Here is a 15,602-nt window from a genome sequence, read left to right on the forward strand (position 1 = left end):
GTGTGGATGACAGAACGAGGTGTGTAGTGGATGCAAGAGCATATAGAGGCTGGAGGAGAGGACTTTCTGACCACCACTTTGTGGTGGTGAAAGTCAAGGTTGAAATAAAGTGGAGGAATAGAGGAAAGGAAGGACAGGAGGACGTAGTTCTTACAAGGAGGGTGGAAAGGTTTCAAGAGGATGGAAAAAAAGCAGAATATAAGTGAGAAGTGGAGGAGCAATTGGGTAAATATGATTTGGAGCAGATGGGGGATGTGGAAAGTGTGTGCAAGATATTCATGCTGCAGAGGAAATCTCTGCAATATGTGAGGTGGTGTGTGGGGTGAAGAGAAGAAAAAGAGGGTGCAAGGAACGGCATGGTGGAATGTTGAGGTGAGACAGGCTGTAACACAAAAGATGAAAACATATACAGTAGTGAGTGGATGAGAGATGGGTGTGGAGAAAGTTAAGAGACAGAAGAGAGAGTTATATGTAGAGAGGAAGAGAGAGGTGAAAAGATTAGTAAGAGTAAGAAGTGAGTGGATGAGGAATTTGGAAGGTATTAATTTGAGTGTATAGCGCAGGGAACGTAAAAAAAATGTTCTGGAAAGAACTAAAGAGATTTAGACAGGGTGTTAAAGAAGTTAGTCAGGGAGTGAAAGATAAAAATGGTAGATTACTAATGGAGAAGGAAGAAAAACTGAGTAGATGGAGGGAATAATTTATGGAATTGTTGAACACAGAGAATGAAAGCAAATGTGAATATAAGTGGGTGGGGAATGGCTAGGAGAAGGAGGGATGTGAGAAGAGAGGAAAAAATCAGCAGGATGAAAGATGTGGGAGCAATGAAGAAAGTCAAAATAGGGGAAGCCACAGGAAATGATGGAGTGTATGGTGAAATGCTGAAGCAGAGGGGAGAGATGGTAAAAGAATGGATGTGGAAGATGCGCAGACTGACATGAGAGGAAGGTAAAGTGCCGAAGGATTGGAAGTCATAGTATAATTATTCCCCTGTACAAAGGAAAAGGGGAAAAAGAAGTGTGTGGTAATCATAGGGGCATATGTCTTCTTGGTGTAACAGGAAAAGTATACGGTACGATACTAACTGACAGAATTAGGGAAATAATAGAGGAATTTACTGGGCAAGGACAGGCAGATTTTAGGAAGGAAAGTGGTTGTGTAGATCAGATAGTCATTCTTAGGTCTTTAGTGGAAAAGTTTCTGGAGACGAGAAAGAGGTTGTATCCAGCCTTCATGGACTTGGAGAAAGCATATGACAGGGTGGATAGACAAGGATTGTGGAAAGTGTTATGAATATGTGGAGTAAATGGGAAATTGCTGAATGCCGTGAAGAGTATGTATGAGGGTGCTAAGGCTGCAATGTGTGTGGACAGTGAACTGAGTGAGTTTTCCTATTTGAAGGTTGGATTGTAACAAGGATGTCATGTCTCCATGGCTGCACAATCTGTAAATGGATGGGGTTATAAAAGAGAAACAAGGTAGGGCAGTGGATGCTGAAGCAGCCCTAATGAGAGAGGGCAGTGTGTGGAAACTCCCTGTACTCTTGTTTGAAGATGATACTGTGTTGTTAAGTGACGACAAAGGGGAGCTGCAAGGCTTGGTGAATGAGTTTGGGAGACATGGACTCTATTGGTAAATGCAGGGAAGAGTAAAGTTATGGTCTTTGAAAAAAATGAAATAACTGAATGTACAGTGAGGTTGGATGAGAAGAAAATGGAAAATGTGAGTGCATAACAGTACTTGCATAGTGTGATCAGTAAGGATGGAAGTATAGAGGCTGAAGTGCCTGAAAGAGTACAACAAGAAAGAAAGTTTGCTGGTTCTTTGAAAGCAGGGATAAGAAACAGGGAAGTGAGCATGGAGGTGAAAAAAGTTACTGCTAACAGTATTGTGATACCAACTCTAATGTATGGAAGTGAAGCTTGAACCTTGTTGGAGGGACACAAGTAAAGAGTGAGAGCAGTGGAAATGAGTTATTTTAGAGGAACTTGTGGAGTTACATGGAGAGACAGACTGACAAATGAGGAAGTGAAGGAATGTTGTGGTGTGGGTGTGGATGTGACAGGAAGTGTTAGGAGAAACACACTGAGGTGGTCTGGCCATGTGGAGAGGATGGTGTGTGAGAGACTGATGAGGAGAGTGTATCTGAAGGGGGTGGAGGGGGGAAGAGGGAGGGGGAGGCCAAGGATGAGGTGGAGGGATGGAGTGGAGAAGTACAGTATATGAGAGAGGGCAGTGTGAGCTGGGAGCAAGGCAGTGAAACGGCGTGAACAGGGCAATATGGAGGTAATTTGTTTGTGGCCAACCCTTATGGGATTATGGCATCTGGCAATAGGTGGACAGATAGTTTTGCAGTCAAAGGAATCCTCTCTAACCCCACTCAACCCATGCAGTATTGACCTCACTTTATGATAAACTGTTATGAGATGGGTTTTCATCTGACACAACCCTATCACATAGACGAGACCTGACTGTACGATAATAAGTATGATAAAATGTCACTGCATTGTACTGTACTGTACTGTACACTGAACATCCAGCCCCTAGAGCATGAGTTAGGCAGGGTAAGGCGGGTTAGCAAGGCGGTCTGAAAGAGGATAGGCAGACCTAACCAAGTATGAGAAGAGTGAGAGAAATGTGTAAGGCATGAGTGACAGAAATGAAACAGATGTTAGGAGGAATTATCTCATCAGAAAGATTGATGAATCCAGTGTGGTTAGTGGTAGGACATGCATAATCACAGGGATGACAACAAAGGTGAGGAACACCATCATGAGTGAAGCTATGTCTTAACAATATGGCTGCCATGCAGCTTGCTGGCAAGAGAGTGGCAGCCTCGGGGAAGGAGGGGCGCACCAACATGCTGTCAAGCATTTTTGCGACAAGATACACGAGGAAAAACAGTATGAAATGTACTGAGCAAGAAGGATATACATATGTAAAACTGAACACAGGAAGAAAACATAAGATGGGGCAATACAGGTGACAAATTAGAAAGAAACTGCAGTAAAGTCATCTGCAGTGAGACAAACTCCAGGATAGGTGAAACCACCAAAACTGGCAACATCAAAAGCATTGTTTTTATGTGATATTCATGATGCTGAATTCAATCCTCCAGCTGAATACTGAACATGAAATGATAGGGCAAAGGTGGGGGGAGTCATAAAGTTAAGAAATAAAACAAAATGAAGTCATATATTGTATGCCAGAATTCCAAGTTACATGCAAAACTGCCAGGAAATTGTACTTTGGTGACGAGGCAAGTGATGTAGCTTTTGATTTTGGGGTATTTCAGGAGGTTTACTAAATTCAGCCATTTTCTATGATGAATAATGATGTATGACAAATAATGCACCTACAGATAATTAAGAGATTACCATATAGTCTTCACTGACACCTTTACTTTTATAGATCTTCCCAAGTTAGTCAAATACATCATCATACTGAAGAGATTAATGTACAGTATAAAAAACATGGGAGTCCACCACTATGTCTGACCTTGTTGCTGTGGTAGAAGTGTGAAGACACCATGTGAGTCTCGTGTCACCAATAGCTTGGGGATCCACACTTCTGTAGGAATAGGTCCAGGTGACGTGATGTTTGCTGGTACTCGGTCTTCTGTCAGCCGCAGCCGCACGCATTCTACATCAACCTTTAGTTACAAAGTATTTATGTTTAACTATGAGAAGAAACAAATGCTATACATATTTGTGTAATTACAGAGTATCAGAGACTAATATACCTGTTAAAGTTCAGGCAGTTAATCATTACGGAGATAATTTTCAGATGAGACTCAAATCCGAAGTTTGTCTAACTCACTCACAAGAACTAGCAAATTCCATGAAGAAACAACTCAGACATAATACTAAGGTACATAAATCTCTGCCAAGCCTGTACAGAGCTACAAATGTATTCGTCATGTAAAAGAATCAACACGACAGTCAATACCTCCATTGGTAATGGCTGTGGGGGAATCTCATCTTCAATCAGGTCAATCATACTGGTGATCGTGCTTGTCATAAAGGAGAGACTCAGGTTCCCTACTTGGGCTTTCAATGAGGGAGTCACTACTGCAGGAAGGAGTGCTCCTGAAATGCCCTTCACCTTACTCTCCTCTCCTGCTCCCTTCCTAGTGTCTTCCTTTTCTTCTCTTGTTTCTTCCCTGCTTCCTGTTTTGCCTTCTCTAGCTTCCACTTCACCTTCAATCAAATGGGTCTCAAGGCGGACTTTGAGGCAGCATGGATCTGGAGCTGTGGCTAAGGAGTCTGACCACCCTCGACAACGACTGCTGAATTTACTCTGAAGGTGATGGTGACAGTAACAACATATATTAATAAAACAACTACATAAGGCTTTTCTTTCACAATAAATTTCATCTAACGAAATTTAAAAATTTCACATCACAGTACTTGCAAGAAAAAATTAGCAATAAAGTATTCAAACTCTATATTAAAAACTATAAGACTACACAGCATCTGCATAATTCATTAAAATGTGCATGTGCAGAAAACTTAAGCAAAAAAACTACCCAGTAAATACCAAAGAAGTGTCTGGCAGTTCTATCTAACCTGGAGTGGAACATACATTTAATGCTGATCTAAACACTATTTTAGTTTGCATTTGTGCTATCTTGAATAAAGTCAAATAGCAATATACAATGACACATTATACAGAGCTGCAAATAAAATCTTGGTTGTTCTGGTACCATGATTCAACCATGATAATTAAAGAGCATCAGATTATTAGACTTAAAAATTTAGACTCAATTTTTCTCAGTAGCTTTTATTTATGCTTACCCTTCAAAATTTTAACAAAGTATAATGTAAAGAATGAGTTAATTGTGTACAATTTGCTGTGCAGGGTTCCAATTTCATACTAGATCTTTACTCAAATATGATATTCTCTGCAAAGTTCATATCACGCTCAACTTCATTAACCAATCCCACATTACGGTAGTTCCAAGCTTAAATTTATTTGCAACTAAGAAAAAAAAAAAGCACACACACACACACACACACACACACACACACACACACACACACACACACACACACACACTATTTTATAGGTTTGTAAATGGTAAAATAAAAGGTAAGGACAGTATAATACGACTGAGGGATGGAGATGAAACTTATGAAAGAAGAAGAATTGTGCAAAATAATGAACAACAAGCTGCAGTCAGTCTGTTGGAAGAGGAATTTAGAGAACCTGAAAAGGAAACCAGGATGATGGGAATGGCAGAAATTGCAGTTGATATGAATGAGGTGCAAAAGCTGATGAGGGACTTGGATGTGAGGAAAGCAATGGACAAGATGGTGTGACTGGATGGATCCTGAAGGAATGTGCTGACCAATTAGTATGGCCTGTTTATATCATCATTTAGAGGTCTCTGGAAAATGGACACTTACCTAAAGACTGGAAAAGAGCAAGTATTGTGCCAATCTTCAAAGGAGGAGACAGGGAAGATCCACTCAATTATATACCTGTATCACTTACTAGTGTTGTGTAAATTCTGTGAGCAGATGATTAGAAAAAGATGGATTAAGTATTTAGAAGAAAATTAAGTGATAACACCAAGACAATTTGGTTTGCGGGAAGGAAGGTCATGTGTTACTAATCTATTAAGTTTCTACAGTAGGGTAATGGATGTTATACAAGAGAGAGGGATGGGAAGATTGTGTCTATCTTGATCTCAAGAAAGCATTAGACAGGGAGACCTTTAACAGACTGATGTGAAAGTTGAAGACCTTTGGAGGGGTGCATGGGTGCATGGGAAACTATTAAAGCGGATGGGAGATTATCTGATAGGAAGGCAGATGAGAACAGTTATACAAGACAAGGTTTCACAATGGAGAAATGAGACTAATGGAGTACTCCAGGGTTCTGTCTTAGCCGCAATAATGTTTTTGATAGCCTAGATATAAATGATCTGCCAGATGGTTTGAATAGTTACATGAGTATGTTCGCAGATGATGCTAAAACCATCAAACACATTAAATGTATTTATAGTAGTAAAAAACTGCAATAGGACTTGGACAAACTCCACAGCTGGAGCCAGACTTGGAAAATGGATTTCAATGCCAAGATGTGTCATGTACTAGAAATGGGAATGAGTGAAAATAGTGCACTGGACATAAAATGGGCAATGAAAAAAAAAAAAGAAAAAAGAAAAAAAAAAAAAAAAAGATGAGAAGGACTTGGGAGTGATTATTCAAGTAAACTTGTCACCAGAAGTGCATGTAAACAGAATCATTGGAGGCATTCATGGATTACTGATCAACATGAGAGTGGCTTTTAATTATATGGACGAGGAAATGCTGAGGGAGTTGAGAGTGACCAAGATAAGACCAAACTAGAGTATGCAGCTGTGGTATGGTTACATCATTTGAAGAAGCATATTGATACTGGAGAGGATTCAACAGATGGAACAAGGATGATACCATGCTTAAGGGAACTGACCTACGAGGAGAGATTGGCAAAACTGAAGTTGCCAATATGGTGCGAGAGAATGGAAAGAGGTGACTTGATCACTATGTTTAGAAAAGTAAAAGAACTGGAAAGGGTGGACAGAGAGGATCTTTTTGTATTGGATGATGGAAGAACAAGAGGTCATGACTTCAAGTTGAAGAAAAGTAGATGTCTTAATGATGTTAAAAGGTTCAGTTTCCCGAAAAGAAGCATAGGTATTCGGAATGACTTAGACGAAGAGGTAATGCAGGGAAAAAACATTCATGTGTTTAAAAATAGACTAGATAAATGAAGATATGGAGACAGGACAACATAAGCTTAGCTCAAGTCCTGTATACTACAAATAGGTAAATGCATATAGGTAAATACACACACTCTCACACACACACACACACACACACACACACACACACACACACACACACACACACACACACACACTAACAGGCCACGTGTGAACGTTACTATCACACACACTTCTGTGAACTACTTCAGCACACTTACTGTAATCTGACAAAGATTTCTAATGCCTATGAGCTTGGTTGATAGCCAAGTGTAGTCAGATTGGTAGGTAAAGTTCACAAGTAAGTGAAGGGACTCATTCCTAAAAACTAAGACTTATCAAATTTCACCTAAACACAATAAAATATTCAGGTTGTGGAACTGGTCTGTTTCCATTATTCATTTAATAATTTTTCATTCAATTAGTTTATAAAGGCTCCAACATGTTTGCATGTAACAGCCTTGTTACCTAATGGTGGCTCTCCACACTGCTCAATTTCTGGCAGCCTCCCTATTCAGTCCCCTATCCTTGAGTTCCCACTCTATGACCTTATCCCAGGTCTTTTTTGGTCTGTCTCTCACTACCCTACCCCAGTGTTCATGGCTCTCACCTTGCACACCCAGTGGCCATCTTCCATCCTCTCAACATGTCCAAACCATCTAAATCTACTCCTCTTCATCCCAACACTTACTACATTGAAATTCCATCCTTCCTCTCAACTTTTCAATTGCAATCCTAATCCCCTAGGCCCATCATTCATGGATGCGCCACTTATCTATCTAATCACTATCATTTCTGTACATTTAAGCCTACAAATCAAAGCTGGGCACTTTCACTATCACTTTCACAAACCGCAAATTCTGCAACTGCAAAAACGAGATTTCGTTTACGGATTTGCATCTGCGACAAACTTTACGCAAATTTGTGGTGCTGCATTTGTGGAAGTACTTCCACAAACACAAACCTGCCCCCAAACCAGCCTGACCTCCAAGAACTTTGAGCAGATTGTTTTTATGAAGAGCAACATGGACCTGTTCAAGACGGAGCTGTCTCAGTTGTTGGGGGAGTCTGATTGTGACTGGAGTGAGGGCTGAGGACGTTAGAGCTGAGGAATAGACATGGACTGGTGTGTCAACTTGTCAGGTGTGAACTGTGAAGTGTAATAATTTAATTCATTTACCTACAATAGTGAATGATTTACCCTTCAGTACCCTCGCGTCCAACACGGTAATATTGTCATGCATGGGTCCCGTGTTGGACCAAAAACGTGTTGGACAAACAACAGAGCTTATGGGGAAAAATGAATTATGTCAGCAACCCTAGGAAAAGTCACCCTAAATACCTACCATATACCTATACATATATTGGTACTATTGTAATTATAATAAATGATACTGCACTATGAATGATAACCAACCTTTTAGGATAATGTTGGTGGGCTTGCTGGGAATGGAAGGTGATGTCCGAGAATAAGTAGTCCTACTGGGTCCCTGGAAGATGGCTGCTGGCGTCACTAGCGGGTAATGGCTGCTGCTCTTCCTCAACCTCCCTCATAAATCCTTTGAAATTCCTCTCCCCTTTCTTCTGCCTCTCGATGAATTCTAGCTTGGTGGCCTGAGGGAGGTGCCGCCGCTTCTTGGGGTTCTCAGAAGGTTTCCTAGGCATCATGAGAGGGTAAAATGCAGTAGCAAGGGCAGAAAATGAAGGAGAAAAAAGCACCGTCCAATGCAAATTGTGCAACTGAGTGGCGCTGTGGCGGGAGAAATTTAAACAAAACATCACGTGAGAGCAGAAGCGTTTTTCGTTGGGTGATATCACGATCTCGTCACGATAGCGGGTGGGGGAGGCTACTTGATCGGAAATTTTGATTGGCTGTCAGCGTCACGGGAACGTCCAGTATGACTGTGTTGGACCAGGGGTGATCGTGCTAGAGGCAAACTCTGCGGATTTCCCCACTTCTCGGAGCTCCATCAGTGTTATGCTTACGCACCCGTTTTACTGTACTTAAATCATATTAAATCGTACTAATTTTTTGCACTTCGTGCTGGACGTGAATCGTGCTGGACAAACACGTGTTGGACGCGAGGGTCCTGTATTAATATAATAATATTCAAAATACTACAGAACCCTATAATTGCCAATTCATAATTAACAACTTCACAAATATACATGGCAAGTGTTGAGAAGGGTGGGTGGCAAAATGAATAAAAAGAAGACAATGATTATGTGTGTGTGGATGGAAGGATGCGAAAGTGTGTAATGGATGCAAGAGCGTATAGAGGTTGGGGAGGGTGGACTTTCTGACCACCACTTGGTGGAGGTCACAATCAGTGTCCAAGTGAAACAGAGAAACAGAAGAAGGGAAGGACGGGAGGAGGTAGTAAAAGGTAACAGAGGATAAGAAACAGGTAGAATATAAGAGAGAAGCGAAGGAGTGATTGGGTAAATATGAATAGGAGCAGATGAGGGATGAGGAAGGTGTGTGCAAGATATTCACAGAAGAAATCTGTGCAGCATGTGAGGTGGTGTGTGGAATGAAGAGAAGACGGAAGGGGGTGCAAGGAACAGCATGGTGGAATGAAGAGATGAGACAGGTTGTGGCACAAAAGAAGAAAGCATATAATGAGTTGATGAGAAACAGGGGCATGGAAGAAATTGAGAGACAGAAGAGATAGTTATACAGTATGTGAAGAGGACGAGAGAGGTGAAATGATTAGTAAGAGAAAGTAAGAGGAGAATGGATGAGGACTTTGGAAGAAATTTCAGTGTAAAGTGGTGGGAATGTAAGAAAATGTTCTGGAAAGAGGTAAAGAGAGTTTGATAGGGTGGCAGTGAAGTTAGTTGGAGTGACAGATAAAAATGGTAGATTACTAGTGGAGAAGGGTGAAAAAGTGAGCAGATGGAGAGAATGCTTTAAGGAATTGTTGAACGTAGAGAATGAAAGTAATGCGAGTATGAGTGGCTGGGAGAAGGTGGGATGTGAGAAGAGAGGAAGAAATCAGTAGGATGGAAGCCGTGGAAACAATGAAGAAAGTCAAAATGAGGAAAGCCACAAGAATTGATGGAGAGTGTGGTGAAATGCTGAAGCATGGGGGAGAGATAGTAGTAGCATGGATGTCGAAGATATGCAGATTGGCCTGGGAAGAAGGGAGAGTCCCGGAGGATTGGAAATCCAGGGTAATTATTCCCTTGTACAAAGGAAAAAGGGAAAAAAAAGTGTGTGGTAATCATAGGAGCATTTGTCTTCTTAGTGTAATAGGAAAAGTGTATGGTAGGATACTTATTGACAGTGTTAGGGAAATAACAGAGGATTTAGTTGGAGAACAGGGAGGTTTTAGGAAGGGAAGAGGTTGTGTAGATCAGATATTCATTTTTACATCTCTAGTGCAAGAGTATCTAGAGAAGGGAAAGAAGTTGTATGCAGCCTTCATGGATTTGGAGAAAGTATATGACAGGGTGGATAGACAAGGATTGTGGAAAGTATTAAGGATATATGGAGCCGATGGGAAGTTTTTGAATGCTGTGAAGAGTATGTATGAGGGTGATAAGGCTGCAGTGTGTGTGGATAGTGAACTGAGTGAAATTTTCTACTTGAAGGTTGGACTGAAACAGGGATGTGTTATGTCTCCATGGTTGATCAATCTGTATATGTATGGGGTTATAAGAGAGATACAAGGTAGGGCAGTAGATGTTGGAGTGACCTTAATGAGAGAGAGGGCAGTGTTTGCAAACCCTGTACTGTTGTTTGCAGATGATACCATGCTGCTAAGTGAAGACAAAGGGGAGCTGCAAGGCTAGGTGGATGAGTTTGGGAAAGTGTGTAAGAAATGGAATCTAAATGTGAAGGTAGGGAAGACTAAAGTTATGGTTTTCGAGAGAAGTGAAATCAGTGAATGTACGGTGAGGTTGGATGAGGAGGAAATGGAAAATGTGAGTGCATTTAAATATTTGGGTAGCATGATGAGTAGGGGTGGAAGTTTGGAGGCTGAAGTGCTTGAAAGGGTACAACAAGGAAGAAAGGTTGCTGGTTCCTTGAAAACAGTGATAAGAAACAAGGAAGTGAGCATGAAAGTAAAAAGGTTACTACATGACAGTATTGTGATACCAACTTTAACATATGGAAGTGAAGCTTGGACCTTGTTGGAGGGACAGAAATCAAGAGTGAGAGCAGTGGAAATGAGTTATCTGAGAGGAACATGTGGAGTCACGTGGAGAGACAGACCGACAAATGAGGATGTGAAGGAGCGTTGTGGTTTGGATGTGGATGTGATAGAAACTGTTAGGAGAAACACACTGAGGTGGTTTGGCTGTGTGGAGAGGATGGAGAGTAAGAGACTGACAAGGAGAGTGTATGTGAGTGAGGTGGAAAGGGGGAGAGGGAGGGGGAGGCCAAGGATGAGATGGAGGGATGGAGTGAAGAGGTATATGAGGGAGGGGGGTGTGAGCTGGGAGCAGGGCAGTGAAGTAGCGGGGGACAGGGTGACATGGAGGTGATTTGTTTGTGGCCACCCCTTGCAGGACTGAGGCATCTGGCAATGGATGGATGGATGGGTCAAATTAGCGAGTTCTTCCTTAAAAAAAAAAAAAAAAAAAAAAAAAGTCGGAAAAGTACAGAAAATAAACTGGAGGAATATGAACTGAATTAGTTTCCTGAAAGTTATACGTACATTTAGCACTCACTCTTTTGTTCGTTTTTGTGTGTATATGTGAAAGAGAGAGTGTACTGATGCAAACAATAATGTATTCCGTTAACCCTTTAATAATCCCCAGTGTTGAACAACCCTTTATAGTACTGGTGTCTGTGACATCAAGTTAGTGCGAGCTATAAAAACTGTGAACAATCATGGGAAGGAAACAAAAGTCAATGGTATGTTTACATGACCCTAAGATACCATCCCAAGCAGTCAGGTCTCAGATGTTTTCACCCATGGCCACATGCACTGTAATTTTATTAAATCTTCTGCAAATCACTGTGAATCACAGGATGGGTTTAGGAGGCTAAAAACACATTGCTAGTGCTCCAGACAATTCTCTTCACATGATGAAGAAAAATAAATTGATTTTAGAACTTTTAAAAAACCATTCCAGGGCCGGCCAGGGGCACATGCAAATTTCTGAACCCACAGTCACTGAGGGCTTAAGCCATTAAGCCATACCTACGATTGCTTGTTTCTGGTGCAATGGAAGAAACTTGTTCTAAGTACTCAAAGATGGATTTCGTTTCCCAGTTTCCCAACTGTAAGTTAGGTTAGGTTTGGTTATATTACAATATTAGTTATAGCTAAACTAGGCTGGGTTAGGTTTAGTAAAACACTTATGACAGTCCCTTCCATCAAACGCTGACTAATCACACAAGAGTTGGCACAGCTGAACAGCTAAAAACAAAAGGGAAACAGAATTAACAGGAAATGTTTATTCATGGGTAATGCATCACACTATCTGTGGTTCACAGGCTACACAATTACCATTAAATATCATTTTTAGGAAGATGTCAAGAATTAGAGAGTTTCAAGAGTTAACAAGTGGCTTTCGAATGTAACCCTTGCTAATTTAGGGGATTACTGTTTTGTTTTGTTTTGTTTCATTTTTAAAGGCTCCAATGTGCTTGCATATGTCGGCCTTGGTCACCTAATGGCAGCTCTCCATGCTGCACGATCCATTGCAGCCTCCCTGTTCAGTCCCTTAACCCTGAGGTCACACTTAATGACTTCGTCCCATGTCTTTCTTGGTCTACTCCTCATAACCCCATCCCCAATATTAACACTTCTCACCTTCCTCACCCAATTATCATCCCCCATTCTCTCCACATGTCCAAACCATCTCAATCTACCTCTCCTCATCACGATACCAATACACTCCAGTCCCATCCTACCTCTCAACTCTTCCATCATAAACCCAGCCCCCCCAGACCTTGCACGCAGGGACGCACTACACATCCACCTAATCATTGTCATTTCTATAGGTCTGAGCCAGTGAATATCCTCCTCCTTTACTGCCCAGGTCTCACTACCATACAGCATTACACTCCTAACACATGCTGCATACAAAGACCCCTTAGCACATAGGGAGAATCCTCTCAATGTCAGGAGAGGCAACAGCTCCCTGAACTTCTTCCAACCACTTCTCATCCTAGCCACAGAGCTAGCTCCAGCCCCACCTCCAGCACACAACATGTCTCCCAAATAACAAAATTCCTCCACACACTCAAGAGACTCACCAGCAAGTTCAATCCTTTCACGTCTGACAATCTCCACCTGCTCTCCCCGACATGCCGCACAGATAAAATCAGCATTATCTCGCAGTCTACCTCTGATACCACTACATCTCTTGTGCACCCATTTATCACAAACACCGCACAAGATGGAATTACTTCCCACGCCCTTGTGGCAAACTACACATGGCCACTCTCCCACTTCTTTGACAGTACCGCCACCAACCCTAGATATCATCACTTCTGTTTTATCTGCATTTACCCTTAAGCCCTTGTGCCCCACACCATCTCTCCACTTCCTAAACCTTCCCTCTGCCTACCTTCGTTCTCTGCAATCAACACCAAATCATCAGCATACAACATCTCCAATGGTAGTCTGTTTCTAAAGTCACGTGAGAGGGCTTCAAGTACCATGATAAACAACATGGGACTCAAAACTGACCCCTGATGCACACCAACATTCATGGAAAACTCATCACTCAAATCTCCATTCACTCTTACCTGGGTGCAAGCACCCACATACATAGCCATAACCACCCTAACCAGCCACTCCTCCAAGCCAAGCTTTCTCATTGCCCACTTCACCACCTCTCTAGGGACTCTGTCAAAGGCCTTTTCCAAATCAACAAAAACAAAATGCAGATTCCTTCTCCTACCAATATATTTTTCCTGAAGCTGTTGAACAATGAATATGGCATCAATGGTCCCCCTACCTGGCATAAACCCAAACTGCATCTCATCAATATTCACTCTTTCTCTAATCATACCTTCTAAAACTCTCTCCATTACCTTCATTATCTGATCTAAAAGCTTTACACCTCTATAATTTCCTCTTTCCTGGACATCACCCTTCCCTTTATACACATTTATAATTACACTCTTCAACCAATCATCTGGGACAACACACTCATAAATAAACCTACTTATCAGGTCAGTGACAAACTTCACCCCTATATCTCCTGAGGCCTTCAACATTTCGGCAGTCAACCAGACACACCAGCTGCCTTACCCACCCTCATCCTGCATACTGCTTCACTCACAGGAGGAGCATCAATCAAAGGCCAAGGGTCAAACACTGGATCTGCTGGCTTCAAACCTTCCCTGTCCCAGTCAAACTCCTCATTCAACAACTGGTTATAATGCTCTCTCCATGCATCTTTAATATCCTCACTGTTCAGCACTACCCTTCCTTCATCATTCTTCACACACTGCTCACCTATAATATCCCGATTATCCCTCTTCATCTGATTTGCCACATTAAATATCATATTTTTCCTTTCCCCATGATTTAGGTTATCAAGTAATTGTCTCTGTGACTCAGACTTCGCCCTGTATACCTCTCTTCTAGCCCTACGCTTGGCAGCCAAATATTCCTCCTTGCTACCACCCTTCTTCCATTCCCGGAAAAGCCTTCTTTTCTCCTTAACTGCAGCTTCTACACCCTCATCCCACCACCAAGTTACTTAAGTCTTGTTGGTCCTCTTGTCAAACCGCATGTTACATCAGTAACTCTCAAGAGGTTGTTCTTGAGGGCTCTGTACTGTTCATTAACGCCTATGTCTACAGCTCCATGTTCAGTCACCACTCTCCTGTACTGCATATAGATTTGTTTTACTATAAATAATTTTAAATCCCATTCAGTACTATAGACAATTTCAAAACTTTATAAGGTCACCTACTGTTAGTCAGAATAAATAAAGATATGACTGCAGTGGAAGAGTAACTAGAGATGAATTTTAACCCCTTGATTACGAAAAATATCATCCTAAACTTAAAAATACCCTCTAATGGTATCTAGAATAAAATGAAACTCATGCCGTGGTATAAATGGTTTGCATTTGCTGACCCACAAATTTCAGAAAGTTTGCAGATTTGCAGTTGCAGAAGGTAATTTTTCGAGTGTGCGGATTTGCACTGCGGAAGAGAATTTCCATTTGCGGTGCCCAGTTCTGCTACAAATATCCTCTTCCTTTGCTGCCCAGGTCTCATTACTGTACAGAACTACACCCCAAACACATGCTGCATACAAAGACCCTTTAGCACAGACGAAGAGACCTCTCAACGTCAAAGAGGCAGCAGCTCCCCATCAGATGAAAATAAATCAATTATACCATACCAGCATATTTCTTTAATATGAAATATACTGTGAAATAAACTGTACTTATGCACAATGCTCCATATAACAACTTTTTTATTTGGTTTCATTGGCTCTTCCCAATATTTCCCATATTAATAATTTTATATGTACACACACACACACACACACACACACAGCATCCTCCATCTAAAATAGTGCTCCTTGAGTTTGCAGATTTTTTCATCAACTTTTTGCATGACATTTACTTTCTATTCCATCATACAACATTCATTAAATTCTTCTAGTTTACACCATTCTGCAACACATTTTTTGACTGCAATGTTAACATTTTCTCTCACTTGTTTCCAACTGATTCCTTTAACCTCCCAATCATTCAATCCTTTTGTCATTAGTTTTCATAGTCAATAATTTTTTATTTTTTATAATGTCTAGGTGGACAGGAAATTGCTAAGTGCTGTCAAAAGTATGTAAGAAGAAGCTAGGGCTACGATGTGAGTGGATGGTAAGCTGAGTGAGTTCTTTGATCCAAATGTGTGACTAAA

At 41.3% G+C, this 15,602-nt stretch overlaps 1 protein-coding gene across 1 annotated transcript in view; it reads right to left on the reverse strand.

Annotated features, from left to right (window-relative positions):
* The window catches only part of LOC145400192 (bridge-like lipid transfer protein family member 3B), a 265,439-nt gene that overhangs the window by 22,570 nt on the left and 227,267 nt on the right, over positions 1–15,602 (reverse strand). Inside the window, exons 18-20 of the mRNA XM_080272706.1 lie at positions 4,200–4,299; positions 3,949–4,136; positions 3,499–3,652 (exon numbers count right to left, since the gene is read on the reverse strand). Of these exons, the coding sequence (XP_080128832.1) occupies positions 3,499–3,652; positions 3,949–4,136; positions 4,200–4,299 (442 nt within the window). The remainder of the gene's footprint in view (positions 1–3,498; positions 3,653–3,948; positions 4,137–4,199; positions 4,300–15,602) is intronic.

Source organism: Coenobita brevimanus, chromosome 51 (genome assembly GCF_032717465.1).
Source record: "Coenobita brevimanus isolate Jiangsu-jjx chromosome 51, ASM3271746v2, whole genome shotgun sequence".
NCBI lineage: Eukaryota > Metazoa > Arthropoda > Malacostraca > Decapoda > Coenobitidae > Coenobita > Coenobita brevimanus.